The sequence below is a fragment of the Elgaria multicarinata genome, chromosome 14 (genome assembly GCF_023053635.1).
Source record: "Elgaria multicarinata webbii isolate HBS135686 ecotype San Diego chromosome 14, rElgMul1.1.pri, whole genome shotgun sequence".
NCBI classification, from domain to species: domain Eukaryota; kingdom Metazoa; phylum Chordata; class Lepidosauria; order Squamata; family Anguidae; genus Elgaria; species Elgaria multicarinata.
In genome coordinates, this window is record NC_086184.1 from 17,805,677 (window position 1) to 17,831,966 (window position 26,290).

At 43.3% G+C, this 26,290-nt stretch overlaps 2 protein-coding genes across 2 annotated transcripts in view; one reads left to right on the forward strand and one right to left on the reverse strand.

Moving 5' to 3' along the window:
- The window catches only part of LOC134408701 (F-box/LRR-repeat protein 2-like), a 33,967-nt gene extending 15,809 nt beyond the window's left edge, over positions 1-18,158 (reverse strand). The window contains exon 1 of the mRNA XM_063141084.1: positions 18,120-18,158. Coding sequence (XP_062997154.1) covers positions 18,120-18,149 — 30 coding nt within the window. The 5' untranslated portion in view covers positions 18,150-18,158. The remainder of the gene's footprint in view (positions 1-18,119) is intronic.
- A 245-nt stretch (positions 18,159-18,403) lies between these two features.
- On the forward strand, positions 18,404-26,193 carry TMEM208 (transmembrane protein 208). The gene is made up of 6 exons (XM_063140868.1): positions 18,404-18,480; positions 19,524-19,619; positions 21,177-21,236; positions 22,540-22,676; positions 23,379-23,463; positions 24,845-26,193. The coding sequence occupies exons 1-6, from the start codon at positions 18,475-18,477 to the stop codon at positions 24,980-24,982; spliced, it is 522 nt and encodes a 173-aa protein (XP_062996938.1). The 5' UTR covers positions 18,404-18,474; the 3' UTR covers positions 24,983-26,193.
- Positions 26,194-26,290: the final 97 nt, after the last annotated feature.

Consider the following 26,290-nt stretch of genomic DNA (forward strand, 5'->3'; position numbering starts at 1 on the left):
TCTCATCTTAATTGTAACTTCTATCCCATGCTGCTGTTGCTTATCTTTTGTACCAGGTGTTCTAACTATGCCTATATATTTTAAATATGTGTATGTTTTAAATAACTCTTTTAGCCTGTTCATATAATGAACAAATGATTGTGATTTTATGGTTTTATATTAATGATTGTTGGTATTGTTTTTATTGGGTCTGTGACCGCATAATAAAATGTATGTATGAAGTTGGCTAATGACAATACGACAGTCTGTTCACCACTCTGCTGCTAAGATCATCTTCTTGGCTCGCCGTTCTGACCATGTTACTCCACTTCTGAAATCTCTTCATTGGCTTCCAATTATTATTATTATTATTATTATTTATTTATTTATTTATTTATTTATATAGCACCATCAATGTACATGGTGCTGTACAGATAACACAGTAAATAGCAAGACCCTGCCGCATAGGCTTACAATCTAATAAGTTGTATTAAACAATAAAGAGGGAAGGAGAATGCAAACAGGCACAGGGAAGTGTAAACAGGCACCGGGTAGGGTGAAGCTAACAGTATAGAGTCACTTCTATACAATTCACTTCAGAATCCAATATAAACTTCTCCTGTTGACCTACAAAGCTTTTCACTGTCTAGCTCCTTCCTATCTCTCCTCTCTCAACTCACACTATTGCCCCGCTCGTGCTCTTCGCTCCTCCGATGCCATGTTTCTCACCTGCCCAAGGGTCTCTACTTCCCTTGCTCGGCTTCGTCCATTTTCTTCTGCTGCCCCTGGAACGCTCTTCCAGAACATTTGAGAACTACAAGTTCAATCGCAGCTTTTAAAGCTCAGCTAAAAACTTTTCTTTTTCCTAAAGCTTTTAAAACTTGATTTTGCTCTGACTTTATACTGTTAGTTTTACCCTACCCTGCGCCTGTTTGGTGCCTTCTCTTCCCCTCCTTATTGTTTTATTATGATTTTATTAGAATGTAAGCCTATGCGGCAGGGTCTTGCTATTTACTGTTTTACTCTGTACAGCACCATGTACATTGATGGTGCTATATAAATAAATAATAATAATAATAATAATATTGCATGTAAACAAAAAGTACATTCTTTCTGAATCGGACCAGCTGGGTTTTTTCTCAAAAAACCCAATCTAAATATTTAGAACGAATTTGAGAATAGATAAGGCAGTAGAACAAATAATGAGGCAGATCCTCCAATTTGCCACTCCGGCAAGAGCAGAGACTCGAGGCATAAGGGATTTTATTAAAAAGCCTTAGTTAATGCAGTGAGTTACGACGTGGGAGCAGGGTCGTAGGAGTCAATGGTAGACTTTATCATGGCCGTTTGCGTTAAATGCACATTTCTTTTAAAACCAGGTTATTCAAAATACATTTATCATAATTTAAAACAGTGGTTCCCAAACTTTTTCAGGTAACCGCCCCTTTGGTTCCACAAACTCATGCCCAGTGCCCCCTACCCTACCCTATAAAAATCATTATTCAGAATAGCGGTTTTCATTGACCCACTAAGGAAGGTAATAACAAAATTCAAAACAGTAACAATTAATTGAATATTTATTCAAAATCCAATTACATTTTTTTAGTTTATTCAATTAAACGTGATTGATGAACTTGATCCAGTGATATCATCTTTTCAAAGTCTGATAGTCATTTAGCAGGGATATTAGATATCACATTTAGTAACTAGGATAGAGTACCTCACTATTCTGTAAATTCTTAATGTGATGGATGGGCTTGATGAAGTGATACCAGTTTCCCAATGTCTGGTTTAAAGTCACTTAACATGAGCCTTAAATCACCACGTTTAGTAATCTGGAGTCGATTTCTTTGCTTGGAGAGAAGTAGGCAGACAACACTAAAACCACCTTCCACCAAATATGTTGAAAATGCAACCAGGAACTTCTCAACCACTCTCCATAGTGCAAGGTAGCTATCAGAAATTTCCTTCTGTAACCAAAACTCCTGGTACAATTTCTTAAACTTTGGCTTCAGCTCAATGTCATTTTGTAGCTCAATTGACCCCTTTAAATGGGAAGCACCCGCCACAGGCTTGCCGAGGGAGGGAAAAGAGATCAAATGCCTCTTGTTTTGAAGCCAGCGTGGCGGGGCACACCAAGCAGACCACACTAAAACCACCTTCCACCAAATATGATGTTGGAAATGCAACCAGGAGCTTCTGAACCACTCTCCATAGTGCAGAAATTTCCTTCTGTAACCAAAAGTGATCAGAAATTTCCTTCTGTAACCAAAACTCCTGGTACGGAAAAGACCACCTCGAGTGCCCCTCTGCTGTCCCTTTGCCTCTTGGCGCCCCCCTGCCGCCCCCTTGCCTCTTAATGCCCCCTGTGCAATCCCACTGCCCCCAAAGGGGCAGTACCGCCCACTTTGGGAACCACTAATTTAAAATATAATTTGAGGACTCTGGGTTGCTTGACTCTGCCTTAAGAAATACAGGAAGAATGACGTGAACTGGGGTGGGGAAGGGGTTTGAGAAAGATGTGTTCATACATTCTGAGAAATCAGAGCGGTTTGTTTGTTTTGGTGGAGAAAGCCTTCTGTGAGTGTTGATATCTCATTTTTTCTGCTCAACTGTCTGTAAAGAAAACCCTCAGACATTGCTGATGCTTGTCAAAGACTGGATATTATAAAGCCATAAAAGCAGTAAATGATTGACTGGGAGTTGATTGTACAAAATAATGAAACGTGTGTGAATTCGAATTCTGAGGTAGCACTGTTGAAGACATTTTGGCTAAGTGCATTGGGCATTTTATTTGAGCCTTTAAATTCTCATTTGAGGCTGATCTTTGTTTTTGCTTTGGCATCTATGAGCTTTAGAATCACAGAATAGTAGAGTTGGAAGGGGCCTATAAGGCCATTGAGTCCAACCCCCTGCTCAATGCAGGGTTTTTGCTTTATCACCTTTGGTGCTGTCCTTTTCTCTCCCCCACCCATTTTTTTTTACAAGAAACTATTCCAGTGGGTAAAATCCCATTATGAAGGGGGGGAAATATTTGGGGGGGGGGAAATCAGTTTTTAAAACATAAAATAGTTTCTCTGAGCAAGCGAGATGTTAAGGCAACTAAATTCGCATATCTGTGTTCCTAAAAGTCTTAGGGCTGGTCCTACCATCAGCGTGGTCACTTACACGTTACCAAAGAAATAAAATAAAAGCATCAGCTAAAAAGAGAGGACACAGATTTGCATAATTTAGACGCAAATCTGCATCTAAATGTAGATGCACATTTAGAAATGATGACTAGAATTTAAATAGAAATGCAACACATCTCACCATTGTGGAAAAGACTGTGACCAGGGGCATCTGTGTGCCTGCTCAGGTAGTTGTCCATGTTTGGAACAAGTTCAAGGCCCAGCTCTTCCTGCTGACAGTCCTTTATGACTAGGGTTGCCATTTTCTGATGGGGGGCGCGCGCTACGATTTTTGTAAAAACTGAGCTCAATAAGGTGAGTCTCGGTGAGTGACTCAGATGAGCCTGTGGAGGAGCGGTGACGCTCTGGAAAAAGCTCTGGATTGATGCGTCCTTTTCTCTGCTGCTGCCACTTCGCTGAACAGGCTCAAGGCACCATTTTGGAAGTCAGAATTTCTCCAGCCAGCTGGACCAGGAATCTGGGATTCTTGCCCAGCCGGTCGGGACATTTCAGAATCTCCTGGAAATCAGGACATTCCCGGTTTCCCAGGACGTATGGCAATCCTATTTATGACCGCCCTTCAAATAGAGTACTGTCCTCCGTAGGGCACATGGCCACTAGTAGAGGCCATGTCAGAACTCTAAAGGAGCTATCCAAGAGTCTGAACTCCCCATTTGGAGGTTAGGGTTCAGCACCTTGGATAGCTCCTTTAGAAATCCAGAGCAGATTCACAGTCCACTGATATCCAAGCCAGCAGCCTCCGCTGATGACCACCCTACCTATTAGGTAGAGCAAGGCAGCTGCCTCTGGCAACTGATTCTGGGTGCCACAAAGCACTCGGATTTTTAAAATTTTATTATTATTATTACTACTACTACTATTACAAGGGAGGGAGGCATTTACAAGATTATCTGTCTCAGGTACCAAAATACCTCGGCTGACTATCGGTACTATGCATAACAAGTGGGTGAAGCAAAGGAACCATTTCCTTCTGCTTTTAAACATGCTACAGTCTCTCCCATTCTCAAGAAACCTACTCTTGATAGGCTATCTCTGTCTAACTACCGACCTGTCTCTTTGTTGCCGTTTGTTTCAAAGATCCTGGAGCGTGCGGTCTACTCTCGCTGTCTTGACTTTCTTTCTAGTAACTCTGCTTTGGATCCATTTCAATCTGGATTCCGTCCTCTGCATTCCACCGAAACAGCCCTTACTAAGATCACCAATGATCTCCTTACTGCCAAGTCTAAAGGCCATTATTCCGTTCTTATTCTCCTTGATCTAACTGCAGCCTTTGACACGGTTGATCATGATCTTCTCTTAGATTCCCTTCATGACCTTGGATTTTGTGGCTCTGTCTATAACTGGTTTGCCTCCTATCTAGCGGGTCGCTCTTTCAGCGTGTTGACTAATGGCAGCTCGTCTTCCTCCTTTCCCCTTTCAGTAGGGGTTCCGCAAGGCTCGGTGCTTGGCCCATTGTTGTTTTCCTTATACATGTTGCCCTTGGGCAAGCTTATTCAATCTCATGGCCTCCAATATCATCTGTACGCCGATGATACACAACTATATCTGTCATCTCCGGAACTTTCTCCTGATGTTCACGATCGTATCTCGGCATGTCTTTCAGATATCTCAGCTTGGCTGCTTCATCGTCGCTTGAAGCTTAACATGGCAAAGACTGAATTGCTTGTTTTTCCTCCTAAACCTTCTCCTCATCTCTCATTCTCTCTTACTGTCAATGATGTTACGCTTACTCCGGTCAAGGAAGCTCGTAGCCTTGGCTTTATCTTCGACTCCTCGCTCTCCTTTATTCCTCATATTGAGGCAGTAGCTAAATCTTGTCGATTTTTCCTGTATAATATTGCCAAGATTCGATCATTTTTGTCTGTCTCTTCTGCCAAGACGCTTGTTCATGCACTGGTTATTTCACGGTTGGACTACTGCAATCTTCTTCTCTCTGGCCTTCCTTCTTCTCACATCAGCCCGTTGGTTTCTGTTCACCACTCTGCCGCAAAGATCATCTTCTTAGCACGCCGCTCCGACCATGTTACTCCGCTTCTGAAATCTCTTCATTGGCTTCCAATTCACTTCAGAATCCAATATAAACTTCTCCTGTTAACCTTCAAAGCTTTTCACGGTCTAGCTCCTTCCTATCTCTCCTCTCTCATCTCACACTATTGCCCCGCTCGTGCTCTTCGCTCCTCTGATGCCATGTTTCTCGCCTGCCCAAGGGCCTCTACTTCCCTTGCTCGGCTTCGTCCATTTTCGTCTGCTGCCCCTTACGCCTGGAACGCTCTTCCAGAACATTTGAGAACTACAAGTTCAACCACAGCTTTTAAAGCTCAACTAAAAACTTTTCTTTTTCCTAAAGCTTTTAAAACTTGATGTTGTGCAGACTTCTACTGTTACTTTCTACTGTTAGTTTTTCCCTACCCTGTGCCTGCTTACCCTTCCCTGTACCTGTTGGCATTCTCTTCCCCTCCTTATTGTTTTACTATGATTTTATTAGATTGTAAGCCTATGCGGCAGAGTCTTGCTATTTACTGTTTTACTCTGTACAGCACCATGTACATTGATGGTGCTATATAAATAAATAATAATAATAATAATAATAATAATAATTTCCTGCTCTGCCTCAAAATATTTTGGGGTGGCCCTGCCTTTTTTGTCTCATTCATACCTCTAGTCTCTTTCACTTCCAAAGTTTGCTTCCATAAAGGTCATTTGGACTCAGCAGGATTGCAAGGGTGAAATTAATCCAAATGGAAAACACACCGTGAGACTTCTGTTGTTGGTACACCTTTGTGTACAGAGATTATGGTGCTTTGTTTTTAATTTTGTGTAATTGTCCTCTAGAAATTGTCCAAACTGCAGAACAACAACGATCATTTTTAATTGGGAAGCCCTGTGAGGGCCCAGAGATCTGTGTGATTGAAAGACTTGGGTATTTATGTGCTCGTTGGTAAACTGTTTCCCAGGCAGGCCTGGGACAACGGTTCCACCTTCAGAATGTTCACCGCTCCATAAAAAAGAATAAGGGGGATTCTGGGAGTTATAGGACTTCTTTCTGTCTAAACATGCATAGGATTGTTGCCCTAATCAAATTTAATACTAGATGGTGAAGACTCTAAAATATGAACACCAATATTTTCCAATTCGTACTCCATTCAGACAGGTGCACAAACATCATGGAGCCAATTGTGATTCAAGTAGCAAGGCATTAGCTTGGACCAAAAACATTTCATCAATTCACTGGTCAAAGATTGGTGAAGTATTTTGAAAACTTTCCCTTTATTAGAAGAACAACAAGAGCTACTTTAATCATTAATACGTTTGAAACAAATGCTAAGTTCACCATTATTGTGAAACAATGAAATTAAATTTTAAGACCCATACTAATGAATTATTTTTTTAAGAGTAAGTATTAAATAAGGTTCCTATACATTTGAATGATTCACTGAATAGTTCTTCTCTTGGGCTTTTATCCTGGAACACCAGGGTCAGCCTACAGTTACAAGAAAATGAAAAGAAACGAACTTTAGCTTTCAAAAGAAGTGGGCAGCAAGCCAATTCTTCAAGCATCATTTGTGCTTCGTGGAATATTTGGCAATGTCAACGGAACCCTTGCACGCATGCTGTGACATGTTTACTAAATATTTTGATGGGGGAATTGCTCATATCCACCTCACACGATTATTTTTGCCGTACAGTCTAGGAGGGTGTGCAGAGCTCTGGCTGGCTGTGTTTTATTGGATGAGTTTCAGTTACAGCAGCCTGAGAATTAGACAGGGCAGTCACAGATGATGCTAATTATTTGGATTTGTTTCAATCTCATGTCAGGCCTGGTTTGTGCACAGAACCTGTTTTGATTGCTCCGACAGAGGACTTATGCTGGCAGAAAGGTGGCAGGGGCAAGGGAGAGTTCTACTTTGCTCATTCTCCTGGGTCTCTCAGTGGATTTCAAGACCAGATAGGTTCGGTGAATTGGGGGCTGGAGACATTGGCCGTGTTTGCATGATTGCTGTAGTCCACTGTGGCACATTTGAGTCATGGTGGTCTGTTGTCTGTGGCAGCAGCCATTGTGGATATTCACGCTGTGGCGGGGTGGTTAACGCAACTTATTATGATGTGCAAACCCAGAGAAGGTGAGTTGTTGCCATGGTTAACAAACCAATGACAAACCATGGGCCGTTTTGTGGAGGTTGCAAGTGGTTTGTTGACCATAGCAACAACCCACCCTGTGCTGGGTTCAACCATTACAGCAAGCTGGCTTGAACATTAACAATGGCTGCCAGTATTGGCTGCAACACACCACGGCTTAAATGGTGATTGCGTGAACTGGCCCAACATGTTGGAGTAGTTCTCTTGCTACTTGGAGGCAAATTTCCAAAAGTTGGTGCAGGGAGAATTCTGCTCAGCCCTTCAGCATTCACGTTAAAGGGTCCCACAAAATTCCATCTTACTCTACTGTTTTTCAACATCTACACTGATTCAGGTCATCTTATTATCTGGTAGGTATTAATATGCTGATGACACTCATCTGAATTCAGGGTGTATTTGATTTAAATCAATTTGATTTAAATCATGATTTAAATCACTACTCAGAAAGACTCGATTTAATCATGTGACTTCCCCGCCCCCAAAAGTGCACTCTTCCTTGCTATATTTTACACAACTCAAGAGTTACCAAAGACTCATTCTTGCTGGTATAATCTTAACATTTACAATCAGATGAAGGTTTCATTTTTAGAATAGCAACTTTTCAGATTAGTTTTACAGTTATATTAAAAAATACTGATTTGGTTATACTATTAGAGACACATCATAGATAGATAATTATGAAATTATTGCGAGGTGAACTATCTCCAGTTGAATAGGTAAATCATTCATATCTGGACAACTTTTCTGCTGTACTTTATTGGAAGGAGAAAAATAATCTTACAGAAACCTCTGGAAGAGCATGACGTTGAGCATGGATTAATGGAATTCCTTTACCGAAAAATTTAAACAGCCCCATGCTACATAATTAAAAACTAATCCTTGTTTCATGATGAATAACCTTTGGACTATAATGTACCTTAAATAGAAAACTATCTTTACATAGATTTTTCCTCAAAAAGCACTTTATTAAAGAAAATCCGATTTAAATCAAAAAAATCCGATTTAAATCAAAAAGATACGATTTTTTTAAAAAACATATTTTTTAAATCATTGATTTTTATCCACCCTGTCTGAATTTATCCTTTGCATATGAGTCAGATGAATCAGTGCAGGTACTGAATTAGTACCTGAAATTGGTAATGGGCTGGACGAAAGCCCATAAACTGAGGTCCAACCTAGCAAGATGTACGTTCTGTCGGTGGATGCTTTGCCTACCCATGGCAATGTCATTCAACCTATTCTGGATGGGGTCATGCTCCCCCAAAAGGATCAGGTGCATAGTCTGAGGATGCTCCTGGATCTAGCATTGTCACTGGAGCCCCAAGTGACAGCAGTGGCTTGGAGTAACTTTCACCAGTTAAGGCTGGTGCGCCAGCTGTGGCTGCTTCAGAATAGGGAGAACCTACACCTTATCCATGCTGATTAGGCTTCCTCAGTGTGTTGTACATGGAGCTACCTTTGAAAACTTCAGAAGTTCAAACTACAGCTGTCCGGCTTTTGATATGGACGAACACATTGGGAACAAGTCCCACTGATTCTTAAACATTTCCATTGCTTACCAGTCCCTCTCTGACTACAGTTGAAAATGCTGGTGCTTATTATCTTTAAAACCCTGCATAGCCTGGGATGAGGGTACCCAAAGGAGTACCTGCCTTTACTTCAGTCTGCTCATGCACTGAGATCTTACTCTAAGGCTCGACTGCCCTTAACATTAGATGGGTGGGGACAGGAAGAAGGCCCTGTCAGTGGTGGCACCCTATTTATGGAATTCGCTCCCCGGAGAGGTTTGTCTACAAGCATCTGCTGCTCTCCTTTCAACAGCAGGTGAAGACTATTTACTTTCCCCATGCTTTTAATGGTTAAACTGTGACAATTTTATTGTTGCCAGGTATTACTTGCTGTTCTGTATTTTTTCAGGTGCAATGCTATGGGATGTAGGGCTCTGAGATCCTAGGCCCTGCTGGCAAGAGCCAGTGAAGTGGGAGAAATGGCAGAAGCTTTTCAAAATGCATTTTTTGTTAACTATCTAACTCACTTACCTTGCTGGATCCATGGTCTCTCCCTCCCTCCCCCTCCCTAGAACCCCCAAGTCCTCCCATCCAGGAGTCAGAGGGAATGGGAAGGTTTTTGGGCGGGGAGATCACAATCAGATCTCCTGCACCAAGCTTGGATCTCTGGCCTTAGCTAGACCTAAGGTTTATCCCGGGATCGTCCCTGCCTGCTCCCAGGATATCCTGTGTGTCATTTACATGAACAAGGATGATCCCGGGATAAACCTTAGGTCTAGCCAAGGCCTAAGTCTCCAGCCTCTAAGGAGGAGATATTATGGCTCCTCAGATGTTGTCTCTGGGTCACAGGACTACACTCTTTATTAAGTTATTATCTTGTTATATTTGTTTCATCTTTTTATTATAGAAGCCATCCTGAAAATATCTAAATTGAAAGGCAGCATAGAAAAATAAACCAATACATGAATAAATTTGGTCATGATTATAGACCCTCCTGTAACAGTAGGGTGACCATATGAAAAGGAGGACAGGGCTCCTGTATCTTTAACAGTTGCATAGAAAAGGGAATTTCAGCAGGGGGCATTTGTATATATGGAGAACCTGGCGAAATTCCCTCTTCATCACCACAGTTAAAGCTGCAGGAGCTATACTAGAGTGACCAGATTTAAAAGAGGGCAGGGCACCTGCAGCTTTAACTGTGGTGATGAAGAGGAAATTTCACCAGGTTCCCCATATATACAAATGACAACTGCTGAAATTCCCTTTTCAATACAACTGTTAAAGATACAGGAGCCCTGCCCTCCTTTTCATATGGTCACCCTATGTAACAGTATCATCCTGACTGATATCTTTCCTGAATCCAGATTTTAAGATTCTAGTTGCAATACTAACACAAAGATTGAATCAAATTATATCAATAGCATAGAATTGGGAGGGACCATCTAGTTTAGCGGTTCTCAACCTGTGGGTCGGGACCCCTTTGGGGGTCGAACGACCCTTTCACAGGGGTCACCTAAGACCATCGGAAAACACATATTTCCGATGGTCTTAGGAAACTGTATTGACTGAACTATGTCATGTATCATCTTTTGTATTATTAAAGCTATTGTTATGTATTATTTTCATTAGCAAACCATCCCATGACAATGGATCGTGTAGAGAAGAACGAAAATAATTTTATGGTTGGGGGTCACCACAACATGAGGAACTGTATTAAAGGGTCGCGGCATTAGGAAGGTTGAGAACCACTGATCTAGTTCGACCCTCTGCAATGTGCAGGGAAAAAAATTAAACTGATCCATGATATTTAGATAGATAGATAGATAGAGATATATTACAATCAGAGTGGTTTTATAACAGAGAGATTACTTTCAGACCATACAAGAAGAGCAATTAACCTCAGTATTGTTTAACACCCTGAACCATGAGAGCAATGTGCAGAAAGAAAGAAAGAGTCCCACGTGTTGATTCACTGCTGGATCAAACACCCTCCACAGAACTGGATGCTGAATATGAATTGCCACAGAGCTACAAATTAGCTCCTACTTCAATCAGCTCTTTGGTAATTGGAGGACTGAACTCAGCCCCCTTCTTCTACTTTTCCAAAACAACTGATTGGTACCAATTAAAGCAGACATTAAAGGCTAAAGCTGGCATTGCTCACCCATTATAGGCAGATGGGCATATCTCTGGAATGTGGCGGTGTGCTCTAACCTTGCTGCACTGTTTTATGGAAAACGGGATTTCTGAATTATCTCTCTTCTACTCCTTTTCTTGACCTTGATACGCCTTAAGTGGTTTAAACCGATATGCAAGTGATGCGAACGACACAGCAAAACAAATGACCCACAACAGCACATCCAGTTTAGTTTTTAAAATTATAAACAGGTTTTGAAATGTGAAACGTTTCAGCATAAAACACCAGCTTCAGTCATAAATAAGACGATGCTATAAAACGCCGCTTATAAACTGAGTCAGAACCAATGAGGAACAAACCAAACCTCAGTGAGGGAATCAAAGATTAACCACCAGCACCTGTATTTAACGGCCAACCAAACTGCATTAATAAACATCATGCCTTGTTCCATCGCATCTGTTGCATTGATATTGGGTTTCAGCTTATCATCGTTTTCCTTTGAAGGGTCCATTTAATTACTGGCACAGAAGTCTTTACTAAAGGTGATCTGCCAGCATGTGAAGGGATCAAGGTCTAGCCTGTGTTTCATTATGCTGTATTTATTTATTTATTTATTTATGCATTTATATCCAGCCATTTTTCCTCCAAGGAAACCAAGGTGGCATACATAATCCTCCTCTCGATTTTATCCTAACGACAACAACCCTGTGAGGTAGGCTGGGCTGAGAGTCTGTGACTGGCACTCTGCCGCTAAGATCATCTTCCTGGCCCGCCGCTCTAACCATGTCACTCCACTTCTGAAATCTCTTCATTGGCTTCCAATTCACTCCAGAATCCAATGTAAACTTCTCCTGCTGACCTTCAAAGCTCTTCACGGTCTAGCTCCTGCCTATCTCTCCTCTCTCATCTCACACTATCGCCCCGCTCGTGCTCTCCGCTCCTCTGATGCCATGCTTCTCGCCTGCCCAAGGACCTCCACTTCCCTTACTCGGCTTCATCCTTTTTCTTCTGCTGCCCCTTACGCCTGGAACGCTCTTCCAGAACACTTGAGAACTACAAACTCAATCACTGCTTTTAAAACTTAGCTAAAAACTTTTCTTTTCCCTATAGCCTTCAAATATTGAGTTTGTTCTGACTCTATACTGTTAGCTTCACCCTACCCGGTGCCTGTCTACACTTCCCTGTGCCTGTTTGCATTCTCCTTCCCTCTTTATTGTTTACTACAACTTATTAGATTGTAAGCCTATGCGGCAGGGTCTTGCTATTTACTGTGTTATCTGTACAGCACCATGTACATTGATGGTGCTATATAAATAAATAATAATAATAATAATAATAATAATAACAATGGGTTTCCATGGCCGACTGGGGATGGAAAAACTGGATCTCCCGACTCCCAGTCCAAAACTCTAGCTGCTACACCACACTGGCTCTCAAATATCAGCCAAGTGCTCCAGTTTCACCAATGTAAAAGCAATTACATTCTAAACCAGCGGTTCCCAAACTTTTTCAGGTCACCACCCCCTTGGTTCCACAAACTCATGCCCAGTGCCCCCTACCCTACACTGTAAAAATCATTATTCAGAATAGCAGTTTTCAACGACCCACTAATGAAGATAATAACAATAAAATTCAAAACAGTAACAATTAATTGAATATTTATTCAAAATCCAATTACATTTTAGTTTATTCAATTAAACATAATTGATGAACTTGATCCAGTGATATCATCTTTTCAAAGTCTGATAGTCATTTAGCAAGTATATTAGATATTACATTTAATAACTAGGGTAGATTTGATTTGATTTGATTTATTGCATTTATATACCGCCCCATAGCCAAAGCTCTCTGAGCGGTAGAATACCTTACTATTCTGTAAATTCTTAATTTGATGGATGGGCTTGATGAAGTGATACCAGTTTTCCAATGTCTGGTTTAAAGTCACTTAACATGAGTCTTAAATCACCACATTTAGTAATCTGTTTTGCAGCCAGCGTGGCGGGGCACACCAAGCAGGGTATGTCTCTTCATTAGCGTTTTGGTGCTTTTGAAACAATTCAATTCACCGTTAAAAGGACTCTTCTTAAACGGTATTAATACATGTGTGGATTCTTCCCCTATATGGCTTGGGACTAAACTGCCTTCTCCCATAAAAATGTCCCTGGGTTTTAACACCTTCTGGAGAGGCGCTTCTCAGAAAAGACCACCTCGAGCGCCCCCCTGCCGCCCTTTTGCCTCTTAGGGGCCCCCTATGCAATCCCACCGCCCCCAAGGGGGCAGTACCACCCACTTTGGGAACCACTGTTCTAAACTCTCAATTTTGAAAATAGCACCCTTAACTGTACACTCCCCCTTATCTTCCACACGGATTCAGGTAGTGCCTGTGTCCCACAAAAAGGAGTAAAACTGGAGGAGGCTAATGGTTATAGGTTACACTTCCAGCTGTTAGGAATGGGAGGCAGACCAGAGGACTTCCTATTTTGAAAATCCCATCTGTGAAGCCCAAAAGATCCTTGATTGCCCTAACGTCAAGGCGAACATTGTTTATACTGCCCTGATAACATCTTGTGAAGTATTGCCTTCGTGACAACAACTGCGGGACACAAGAATAAGGAGCACTTGGCTGATATTCAACATAATGAAACACACGCTAGACCTTGGTCCCTGCATATGAGGGAGAAACATGCTGGCAGATCAGCTTTTGTGAAGATCTCTATGCTAACAGTTGAACAGAGCATCCAAAGGAGAAAAATTAAGGCGGCAATGTTTATTGATCAGCTGAAACCCAATACGTGTTATTCTTGGTTGCTTGTTTTGTTTTAATTAGTATATTAATTTACATACTGTGGTTCTAAAGAGGGGGCACGCTTCCATAATTTGCCTGTTCCTGTTGCTTAATAAACACTATATAAGCCCGTTCACAGATGCAAACGAGCCGCCCCTTTTCTTTGGAGAACCTTTCCAAAGGAGAAACAGTGGTCTGCACGTAACGGCAACCCAGAGCATGGGTTGTTGCTGAATCATGGGTTGCCGTTACATGCAAACCCTGCACTATGGTTTAACCACGGGTTGTTAACCACAAACAACCCTGGAAAAGAACTCATAGGCTGAGTTCGGACGACACGCTAATCAATGGTTGTTTCCCATTCCGTTCCTATTACCCCCACCCCCAGTTGATTAGTGTGTTGTCCAAACTCAGCCATAGTTCATTGTTGGGTTGTGAACTCTGGAATGTAAGCCTATGCGGCAGGGTCCTGCTATTTATTGTTTTACTCTGTACAGCACCATGTACATTGATGGTGCTATATAAATAAATAAATAATAATAATAATAAACCTTAGTGCATAGTTAAACCCACAATTCAACAACAACTCATGCTCAACCCATACTCAACCTGTAGACTGGGTTGTCATTATGTGTGAACCAGGTCAGCTGAGCGGTCAGCATTGAGCAATGATATGAGCATGATCACACCAATTGGAAAAACTGTCACTATCTTCAAATAAATCCAGAAAATGAATCTTCTGGCATGTTAAACTCTATCAGGTTTATTGTGGCACAAGCTTGTTGGATGCATAAAGTATTATTCCTATTTGGCACATATTGATATTTTATATATATCACACACCCAGACAGGATACAGAAGTCGGCTCTAGTCTACAAAAGTTTCTTTCATAAGTATCATATTAGCCTATAAGGTACTTTCAGGTTCTTTTTTGTGCTATAAGAATAACTGCTACTGAATACTAAGGGTATGTTATGCAATCTGGTCCATGCTCAAGTTTTCCCCCCTTGATTTTAGTCCCACAAACTTTTCCCTGATCTGAGCTCAGTTCAGTTCAATTCATTTCCTGAAAACCATGGTTCCCTGCAACCCCATTCTTAGTAAACACCCACCTGTCTCCACCAACTACACTGATTTAATAGCTATTTAATAAGTTCAGTGGTCACATCAGTTGCTGGAGTATGCCTCATTTGGATCATAGAATCATAGAATCGCAGAGTTGGAAGGGGCCTACAAGGCCATCGAGTTCAACCCCCTGCTCAATGCAGGAATCCACCCTAAAGTATCCCTGACAGATGGTTGTCCAGCTGCCTCTTGAAGGCCTCCAGTAGGGGAGAGCCCACAACCTCCCTGGTTAACTGGTTCCATTGTTGTACTGCTCTAACAGTCAGGAAGTTTTTCCTGATGCCCAGCCGGAATCTGGGAGGATTGAGAAGAGATCCCGGCCCTCCTCTGTGTGACAACCTTTTAAGTATTTGAAGAGTGCTATCATGTCTCCCCTCAATCTTCTCTTCTCCAGGCTAAACATGCCCAGTTCTTTCCGACTCTCTTTGTTTCTGCTTCAGCTTCTTATTGTCAGTGACAATGTGGGGCTGCCTTTGAAGAGTGTTTGGAAACTTCAGCTGGTTCAAAGAGCTGCAGCCAGATTGTTGACTGGGGCTGGTTACCAGGGTGCATACAACTCCCCTGTTACAACAGCTCCACTGACTTCTGCTCCGTTTCCGGGCACAATTCAAAGTGCTGGTTATCACCTCTAAAGCCCTACATGGCTTGGGTACAATTTATCTGAAAGACCGTATTCTCCCATATGTGCCTGCCCGTGCTCTGAGATCTTCTGGGGAGGGCTTTCTCTCAGTTCCACCAACATCACAGGCATGCCTGATGGGTACACGGGAGAGGGCCTTCTTGGTGGCTGCTCCAAGGCTCTGGAACTCCCTTCCCAAGGAAGCTAGACTGGTTCCCTCTGCATTACACTTTTGGAGGCAGGCAAAAACTTTTTTGTTCCAGCAGGCTTTTGGAAATACTCTGGACTCATGTTAATGCATTGGATTTTTTTAAAAAATTGTTACTGTTTTTAATTTTTTTGAAATGCTTTTAATTTTACTGTGGGTTCAATTCGATTTAAACTTTTGTAAATTTATATATTTTTATTGTACATGTATCAATCTTGTGAACTGCTTTGAGTCCCAGTACTGGGGAAAAGGCGGAATATAAATAAATATAACAACAACGCAGTCTACCCAAATTCACCTAATTGGGATGGAGGTGGCTACACTGTCAGTCTAGGTACCTATGAATAAGGGACTGGAGGCTTTGCATCCCAGTCACACGCCTCTGCCACCAGAGACTGTTCTAGGAGATATCCGACCATTGCATGCTGTCCAAAGCTTTCTTTACCTACAAAGTAAATTCCCAAGTTTTGTTTTGTTTTAAATAAATTTATTAAACTCTATTTAACAAAGCGGTTAAAAAAGTTAAATATATATATAAAAACGTACAAGTCAGACAGCGTTTCTAATAAATACACAAACACGATTTCTGTAGACAGATTTTCGCCCTCTCTCCCCCTTTGAGCATCTATGTGTGAGATCCAAAGGGAAAGATAAAGGCGTGATCTCAGCAATTTATGACCTATTGCTTGAGAGGGGTGGTGGCTTCTCCCTGGCTCTGAGGAGCATATGGGAAACTGATCTACATATACAGATTGAAGATACAAATTGGAAACAAATTTAGATAAATCCCCCCCTTCGAACAATATCGTCCCGCATACAGGAGTCAGCCCTCAAGGTTATATTAAGATGGTATATAACTCCAATTCAACGACTTCAATCTCCCCGTTGTGTTGGAGAGGATGCGATGAAAAGGGCTTTTACTTACATATGTGGTGGGAGTGTAAGGCCCTGAAGCAGTTCTGGGAAACTATCTTCAATATAATTTCTAAGGCCACTGATCAGATAATCTTGCCAGAACCAAGCCTGTCCCTGCTGTCCCTGCCCAATGCTCTAAATCCCTCTCTTACCCATAAAGAATTGGTATTTATCCTCCTTACGGTAGCTCGTTCGCCCAACATTGGAAGGATCCGAAGGGCCCTACGCTCACTGGATGGAAAGTAAATTCCCAAGTATGATGCTGCCATGCCAATTGTATTCTTTCTTCGCCAATACAAAAGAATTGGGCTTTGGATAGGGTTCAGCACCTTGGATAGCTCCTTCAGAGTTCTGGCTAGATCTGACTGAAACCTGAAATGGATTCACAGCCCCACCCAAACCTGAGCCACCAGCCTGCCTGGGGAGAGTGCCCTTTTCAAGATGTCCTTGTTCAGCCCAAAGTTTCATTTTCGCACAAGCTACTTGTAGCCTGAATTTCTGTGATCTACTTCTGTAATTGGATATCACTCTCGAGAGCGCCTTGAGTGAAAACGTAAATTTAGGCTCTCATAGGGGGACAGTGTCTTGGTGCAGCCATGTAGGAATCGGGGTGTCCCAAAGCATATTGGGAGGTGGGTTGAAGCACCAGAGTACAAACGTTGCTTTTTCAGGCTGCTCCTGGCACATGGAGACTCGCATCATTTGAACCAGCAATGTGTCTGTTTAACAGCATTTGTCCTTTTTCAATCTTCTCCTGAGCACTGAGCTCAGAGGAAATATGTCCCCCCCTTCCCTTTGCAGCACAGCAATGAGAGGCTAGTCCTAAGTTCTGAAAATCATCAAGACACTTCCCTGGAGCAGTTAACCCAAGTTTTAAAAAATAAAAATAAAATAAACATCATCATAATTAATATTGCACTCTGTACCAGAGCGCTTTCCAATTAACCAAAACGTACAAAACACAACACTTTAAACAAAACACAACAATTTAAACAAAACCCAGTAAATACACATTAAATAAAATACTAGCGCAAAATTAAACTAATTCACAACCAATCAATTAAAACAACCCGAAAAGCCCCTGGGGGGAAATATCTAAATCAGACACGGTTGCGAGCCACTTGAAATAATAAAAGGATGGAAAAAATAATTAACAATGCAGCCCAGCTATTGGGTAAAATCCAAGTTAAGTTCTACTTAGAGTAAACCCGTTGAAATGAATGGGACATGACTGACGCCTCATTTATTTCAGCAGGTCTACTCCAAATAGGACTTAAGTTGGCGTTTATCCATCAATCCAGAGGCAGGGACGCAGGTCATATGAGGAGCGAATGCGAAGTGGTGTGTGAAGCCCAGCGCGGTGGGTGCGTGCGTGCGTGGGGGAATCCCGTACCGATACGTGTTTCTAGACACGTCTGCACGCAACAACGCGTGTTGAACGAGGTGCGTTTCAGACCCAATGCTGCGGGGGAGCAGAAGCCAGAGCCCCTCTTCCACCCAAATAGACAGCCTTACCTCCACAGGCAGCCTCCACGCCTCCATCATTGCCCGGAGCCCAACCGTGTGTCAGAGCACAGACAAAGTAAAAGCGGAATAAATAAAAAATGAATTCAACCCGGTCACCTCAACGGCCCGGCCACGCCCCCATTCCCCGGGTAGCTCCTCCCCCGCCTCTCCCCGCCCACAGCGTGACCCAATCCCCATGACGACGGCGCGGTGCTTGCCGGGAGCTGAAGTCTTTCCGTCACTGGCGTCTCTTGCCTGCGCCTGTTCTGCTGGACGACGTAATTGCAGCGGCGCCGGAAGTCTTGCAGTGCTGAGCTGGTGGGTTTTGTGCCTGCCTGGCGTTGGGCCTCGCTGTAGAGTCGCCATGGCGGTGAGTGCAGTGACCGGCCTTGGCAGGGTTTCTGCGGCTGGAGGGGATCGGGGTGGGCTTGGTGCATATCCCTGGCCGGGAGTCTGCGTGTCTCTGCTCGGCCGTATCCCAGGAACAGTTTTCCAGCTCTGTGCGGTTTCTCCCCGTGCCAGTAATCACCTTAAAATGTGCTTTCCAGCTGATGGGAGTTGAGGATGATGGGAGTTGACGTTTGACACATCTGGAGGGCGCCCGGTCATTTAAGCGCCTGTAGAAATAGTTTGGGTTTTTTTCCTAACCTAGATTAAAAACGCTTGGTGGTGATATCCCACCATTTTCCTCCAAGGCAGCATACATAATCCTCCTCTTCTCCATTTTATCCTCATGACAACAACTCTGAAGTAGGTTGGGCTGAGAGTCTGTGACTGGTTCAGAATCAACCAGTGAGCTACCATGGCCGAGTGGGGACTAGAACCCAGATCTCCTGGCTCCCAGTCCCACGCTCAGATCACTACACCTCACTGGTACTTCCTCTCCATCGTCCAGGGTTATTTGAGGGTTGTTTAAGCCTGCAACAAACCATTCCTCCCGGGTTTGGATGACACATAAACTATGCCCAGGTGGTGATTATGCAAATTGTGCCTGGCATTCACCACAGCTCACAACAAGTTATGGTAGCTTGTTGTGACAGTCTGAACTGGCCCAGAGTGTTGTGTTTGAGTATATGGGACTCAGGTTCAAATCCCAACTGAATTGGATTTACAGTGTCTCAACTTTAACCACTGTTGTTGTTGTTATTAAAAACAATTAATAACCCACCCAAACCATTCTGAGAGACTGGAAAAGAGAACTAACTTGCCCCATACAGGCTGACCCAGTGGAATTGAATCTGCTGCTGTTAGTGATATGTCCATTCTGTTTTTGTATCCTCCTCCCTGCCTTGCTAAATCACACGAAAAAAGTGAAGTTTTGTCTAATAGCCTTGGATTTGGGATGCACTCGGACATATAAGGAAGTGACGCACCCGCCCTTTGATTTACTAGTTCCTTTTTCTATTTTTCCAGCCAAAGGGAAAGGTGGGAACCAAAGGTAAAAAGCAGATATTTGAAGAAAACAAGGATACCCTCAAGTTCTATCTGCGGATCATCCTTGGTGCTAATGTGAGTGTGTGATGCGCTGCCTGTGTAAATTCCATGCTAAGGCTGACGACTTGCCTGGATCTTGAGCAGAAAATGGACCCCAACTGGAAATTGTGCCTTGTTTGATGCTTGTAGCCTGTGAAGGCCACTGCTGATTGGTCATCACCTCAGTGTGATGCAAGAAGACATGCCCCTGAGGTGTCTGTGTCATCACTGGGGAGTGCCTGCTGGGTTGGAAATGGTGCCTTGCTTCATGCTTTCAGAAGGCAGGGTGCAGCTTTGGGCTTGTAGCACTGTGCACAAAGCAAGCGGATATCCTGAAGGCCTCCGGCCCATCTGTTTTGCTTTGTTCTGGGTCCAAGGGATGGAGCAGGGGTTGGTGCCTCACATTCAGCAAGGAGGGAGTGAGGTCACTTCTGGCTCTTTGGGTCTCCTCCACACAGTCTGAGAACTGGGTGGAGGAGAGGGGATGCAAACACGCACATTGTGTGGGTGAGGGCCTGACGTGAAGTCGAAGGTGTTGGGAGGATATCCAAAAGCCCCCTCAACTGTTCCTCTTGATTGATGGGTCAGTTTTTCTGGTATGCCATGAAATGGATGGTACGGCTTCTGCTCTGAGTGTAAACTTCTGCTCTGAGCATAAGCAATGAATTGGTTAAGTTTGATGTGTAGCAGATCCTACCTTACCAGAGAGCATGAGGCTGCATCAAAAAAAGAAAGGAAAAAGATGTCCGTAGGCAATACAGAGCACCCAAAGGGTTAAATTTCACTTGTCTGCAACATAAATTTGGCTCTTTTGGTGCTCCATAGCCACTAGGTGATGGTCAGATCCCATGTGTCATACTGGCTAGAGTGTCGGCTGCAGGAAACTCAGAATTCAAATCCCCGCATTTGGCATGTGCCTTTCTATTACTATAGACAGCAATTATGGGGCCCCCAAGGAACATCAGGACCATGGTGAGAGGTTGTTTATCCCTTTCATCCTGTGCTGTAATCCCAATGAAAACATCCCTTGCCCGCCAAAGCTGCTATTGCCAGTCACTGGTATTAGTGGGAGCTTCCCTTCCAGGGCAAATAGCAGCTTTGGGATCATAGCATGGAGATAAAGAGGCTTTAAAAAACACACAAGGAAAACCGCTACATGTGCACTGAAGTCCCAATCAATATGCACTGTCTTTAGCTCCTTGGAGAAAGGATAGGAGGGGGAAAATCAGATCTTGTCCAGCTACTATGCTCTTCTGAAGCACTCAGTAGGTCTTAGCCTGTCTTCCTTGCTAAAAAAAGAAAAGAAAACCAAAACCTTACACACACACACACACACACACACACACACACACAGAGCTATCAATAGCAACGTGGAAAGCCCATGTCCTTATCTGTCCAAGAAGGAAGTCACTTAGCATGAAGTTGCTGCTTCATAAAGTGCTGTATCTGAAAATAGGAAAGTGAATTTGGGGTTTGACAGTTTTCATTTCAGATTTTCAAGGATGGGACTTGTTTGTTTGTTTTTAAAAGCTATTTTGTGTCTGATTTCTAATTTTTTACTTGGTTTCTGAGTTTTGTTTCTCTTGATTCCAGGCTATTTATGGAATTGTAAACCTTGTGATCTTCTATGCAACAGCCACTGTCTGGACTTGGGTGAGTCCTGTCTCACAAACGAAAAACAACACTTGTCCTTAACAAAAAAAAACACTGAATGACTGCAATAGGATTAAGGAAAACAACGTAAATGGCACCAGCAGTTACAACTTGATTGCTATGCTGACAAATACGTGTACAAAAATATTTATTACATTAAAAGAATTAAAAACAAATCACAAGGAGGCCGAACACATTTTGACAATTTTGTCTTCCGCAGTGACCTCCATAAACACAATGAAGAGATAAAGAAAAAAATAAATACAAATAGTGATACAATATATATATATATATCTTTTGTTAAGTTATCATAGCTGTTTTGACCAAATTAAAACTTACCATTTTTGTTTAAGCCTTGATTTAAATGGAGGATGGGTATTGTAATTTTTTGCTTGGTCATTCTCTGTGAACTAGCAAAGAAAAAAATGTATTTTAAAAAAATAATCTATATATTATAATTAAATTCGCAATTTTCAGGCTGATCTTTTTTTTAAAAAAGAAATGTTCGTAACTTACCAAAATAAATTTAAGTTATCCACGTTGGGAAATTACTCCCACAATTACTCCTGCATCACTCCAGATTGTAACCTCCTTAAGGTGATCAGGTTGCTTACGTTGTGAAATCACCGGTTGGATGACACTGCCTGGAGGCGTCTCTGAGCAGCAGTGTCCAGCCAGTCTCAGTTTGGGCCTGCGTGGCTTGTTGCTCATCAATCTCGGTGCCATGATGAGTGGATTTGTCAAAGACTCTTGTGGCGCAGAGTGGTAAGCAGCAGTTACTGCAGCAGAAACTCTCCCCACGGCCTGAGTTCGATCCCAGCGGAAGCTGATTTCAGGCAGCTGGCTCAGGTCAACTCAGCCTTCCATCCTTCCGAGGTCGGTAAAATGAGTACCCAGTTAGCTGGGGGAAAGGTAACCGCGACTGGGGAAGGCAATGGCAAACTACCCTGCTACAAAGTCTGCCAAGAAAACGTCAGCGAAAGCAGGCGTCCCTCTAGGAGTCAGCAATGACTCAAGTGCTTGCACGAGAGGTTCCTTTCATTTTTTCCCTATGCCGTCCATTTGATCAATTTGTAGCTTTCTAAATGTTTTGTGCACTGGGAAGCATTCAGATCCCTTTTTGCTGACTGCAAACCTATTACCCAATGTTAGTCCTATGTAGACTAGACCCACTGAAATGAGTCTGCTTTATGTAGAACATTGGTTACTCCCCTCTTTGTGTTCTGATGCTTCTTCCCTTTCCCCAAGCTTCATCTGAGAGCCCCACTGCTTTTCCTGGCTCATCCGTGTGTCCTTGTTGCAGATTGCATTTGTGTTCAGCTTGTTGATCTACGGGGCCAGTTACCGCTCCATGAGCTCCATGGCGAAACCTTCTTTCGCGGATGACGGCAGCCTTGCTGATGGTGGAATTGACCTGAATATGGAGCAGGGGATGGCAGAGTGAGTGTCTACACTACACAAGTCCAGGTGAGCAGGACCTGCTGCCTGAGCGCATACACAGACTCCTTCGCCCCACAGCTGGAAGGTACCAGTGTTTTGGGGGAGCCACCTATGGCTTCCCAAAGCTTCTCTCCCCAGCTTCTATACAGAAAAGCAGGGGAGGGGGATACCTTCCTTTCATCTTTGTGTGCCCTCACCTATAGGAGGGATGTACAGGGCTCCCAGTGATTAGGAAGTGTGGGGCTCTTGTGACCTTCCTTCTCACTTTGCCCTTATGCCCTTTGCTCTCCTCTTGTTCCCCACACGCTTCGTCCTTCCTGCCCAAATACCGTGGAAATCTGCATCTTTGTCAACGGAATAAACCACGCTCAGTAAATGTATAATATCTACAATAAAAAAATGCCCAGAACTGGACACAGTAATGTAGATGAGTGAACTTTGTCCACAGATCCAAGTTCCTCAGCATCATCTTTTAGTCATGTTTCTTTGTGGCTGTTGATGAGGCTACATTGGGAACATCCTGTGATTGGGGGAGGGAGCCCCGAGCACAGGCTCTGTCCCCCAATCAAACCCCTATAGCCAGGCTTGTCCTCTATAGCTCTTCCTGCTAGTCTTTCTTGAGTCCTGGAAAAAAGAGAGGAACCCTACTGTGGAAAGGATCCAAACATCAAAGAACTGTCTGACTTTTTTTTTTGTCCTCAGGCACCTGAAGGATGTGATCTTGCTTACAGCCATAGTCCAAGTCCTCAGCTGTTTTTCTCTCTACGTGTGGTACTTCTGGCTCTTGGTAAGTCTTTTTTCCAGCTCATTTGCCTAGTACCTAAAAACACACACCCTAACTTGCCTTTTCTGTCCAAGTTTGTCCGAAGATTGCATGTCTGTGTCACTTGCAGTCTTTGCAAGCTGACACCTGCTCAGCGGGAAATCATATAACCATTACTCTGTTTGCATAGAACTTCACTCAGGGTTTGATTCAATATTATTATTTTTGCAAGTGAATAATTGGCAGGGAGTGTAAAAGCGTTTGAGTAAGGTCATGGCTTTTCTCCAAATTCCAGAGGCAGGGAGAAATGACGACTCATCTCGCCTTCTGATACTGTCCTAAGAGAGAATGAGAGACTGATAAATCTGAGACATGATGAGGACTGAGCTTCCTGGTTCTGGTGAAGGAGTTAGACATTCCCCATGGGCACAGCAATCCTGTGGTTCCCAGACAGTTGCTGGGGAGTTGTAGGATGGTGCAGATTCTTCTCTTCCACAGCTGTAGAGAGAGCTATGACCATGAAGGAGGAGATCTGATCGTGATCTTCCTCCCTCCCACCACCTTGCCTTAGGACCTTGCAAATTGTCTCCCTCCTTGCAACCTTGTCTTACGAGGTTGCAACTGAGGGAGGAAAAAGGGCGTCCTAGTTGAGAGCAGAGAGAAGGAGAGGTCTAGATCCACCCAACTCTTTGAAGCCATCCCCATCCACACTATGGTAAGCAAACTAGATGGACTGAGAGGCCTGTGTAGTTGATTTTTTTAAAAAATGGAGGATGTATAAGCCTCTGCCCTCCCCTCCCTGCCTGGCTTTTCCCACCAGGACTTTGAATAAACAGAGGGCTCCAATCTACGATTATGTCCTAAAAAGCAAAAGCAGTGCAATCAGACCTTCATGTTTTGAGATTGGAATTAACTGGCTCTTAAAATAGTATAAATGTAGAGGTATTCTAAAATCATTATAGGTATAAATGGGATTTAATTTAGTGTCCCCTAACGTCCAGCAAGCTCTTTGCTGATGCTCAGCTGTAAGAACATAAGAAGGGCCCTTCTGGATCAGACCAAGGGTCCATCTAGTCCACTGTTGTTCACAGAGTGGCCAAGCAGCTGTCAACCAGGGACCCGCAAACAGGACATAAGTGCAACTGCACCCTCCCACCCATGTTCCCCAGCAACTAGCGTATACAGGCATACTGCCTCGGATCCTGGTGGTTGCACTAGGAGCCATTGATAGCCTTCTCCTCTTCCAGGAATTCATCCAACCTGCCTTTTAAAGCCATCCAAATTGGTGGCCATCACCACATCCTAAGGTAGTGAATCCCATCATTTAATTATGTGCTGTACTTTCCAGTAACTTGAGTTGCTGCTTGCCTGGAGGCCCTGACAGTTCCTTGCTCCTCTTTTGCAGGCTCCGGGGCGGGCGCTCTATCTTCTGTGGGTTAACATCCTGGGCCCTTGGCTCACCACAGATTCTTCGGCTGCAAACCAGGAGCCCAACGAGAAGAAACAGCGCCGACAGGAACGCCGGCAGATGAAGCGTTTCTAGCTGCGCTCGTGGGAACGGATGCCGTGGCCACCTGTTGTCTCCATGTGGCTGTTTATCAGGGATGTGATTTTTGAACCAATCTGAAAACATCAGGGGCTTCTCTCGCTTATCCCCTCTGCCCCCCCCACCCCAGTTGATGCCAGTTCACTCTGAGGCTAAATTGCTTCAGGGGCAATGTCACCAGGCAAATACATAACCTTTGTCTGCCTTGTGACAAGGGTGGAACCTCTGGCGGACTGAAATTGTGTAAATATCTTTATAAAACGATGCTGTAATAAGAACCTTAAGGGTGGAGGTGTTCCTGGGTTTGAAGAAATGGTACATTAAACACACACACCCCAACAACCACAAAGCTACAGAGTCTATATGAGAGTACATTGATTTTATATTATCCCACTTTTGACCCTGCCTATTTGCCAAATCGCAGTAGTCAGGTGCAGTGTGTGAAACCAAAATACAAAACAATCAGCCAACAACAATCAAAACAATAATTAAAGCTAGAGCTCATAAAAGAACAAAGGTGAAAGAGAAGATTGCAGGGATGGTCAAAAGAATCTCACATTGAAAGCCTGGGTATTATTATTATTTTTAAAGAGGGACACAGGAAGCTCTGCTAGAATGGAGGTGTGTAAATACCTCGTATGTAACTATGTTTCCCCGCTTAGCCCAAAGCAAGACTGTAGGGATGAGCTTGGGTGCATCTCTCTTCGTAGTGAATTGGAGTGTGCTGGGGCCACCAGCAAAAAGTCCCTGCACTGGCTTCCTGAGAGTCTGACTTCTTGCCAAAGGAGCTCAGAGTCCCATCTGCAAATTTTAGTGGGCTAAAGGATTTGTACACTGTAGGGGTGATACTCCCTGACGTGTATCTGCACCAAGCTTCAGAGGGCTTTGGAGGGTAAAACATTAGGTCACACACCCTCAGTTCCCAACAGGAGTCTGAATAGAAAGCATCACATCTTGGATACTGTGATCAAAATCTAATATTGCTTGTTACAATAAGTACTTGGCACCTGGTTGCGGATAGAGAGACGGAAGGACGTGAAGCTGCTCTGTGTTTTTAGATTCAGGGGTTGGTTTACACATCATGACCTGAAATTTGATGACAGGCAGCTGAATGGGAGAGCGGGGCAGGTGCTAATACTGTAATGTGTCTTCACAACTGTTATGCTACGTCGGCTTCAATCAATAAAACATTAGGAGTTCTGCTTGTTTTTACTAGAGGAGAAATTATGTTGAATGGTGTGGAACGGGCTGGAAAAATGTCTTAAATGGAGGAAATTAGCAACAGGGACGTTTCAACCTATATTC

Coding starts and splice junctions, on each gene's coding strand:
- TMEM208 (XM_063140868.1), top strand. Junction 19,620..21,176: donor GGATCATCCTTGGTGCTAAT/GTGAGTGTGTGA, acceptor TCTTGATTCCAG/GCTATTTATGGAATTGTAAA. Junction 22,677..23,378: donor ATGGAGCAGGGGATGGCAGA/GTGAGTGTCTAC, acceptor TTTTGTCCTCAG/GCACCTGAAGGATGTGATCT.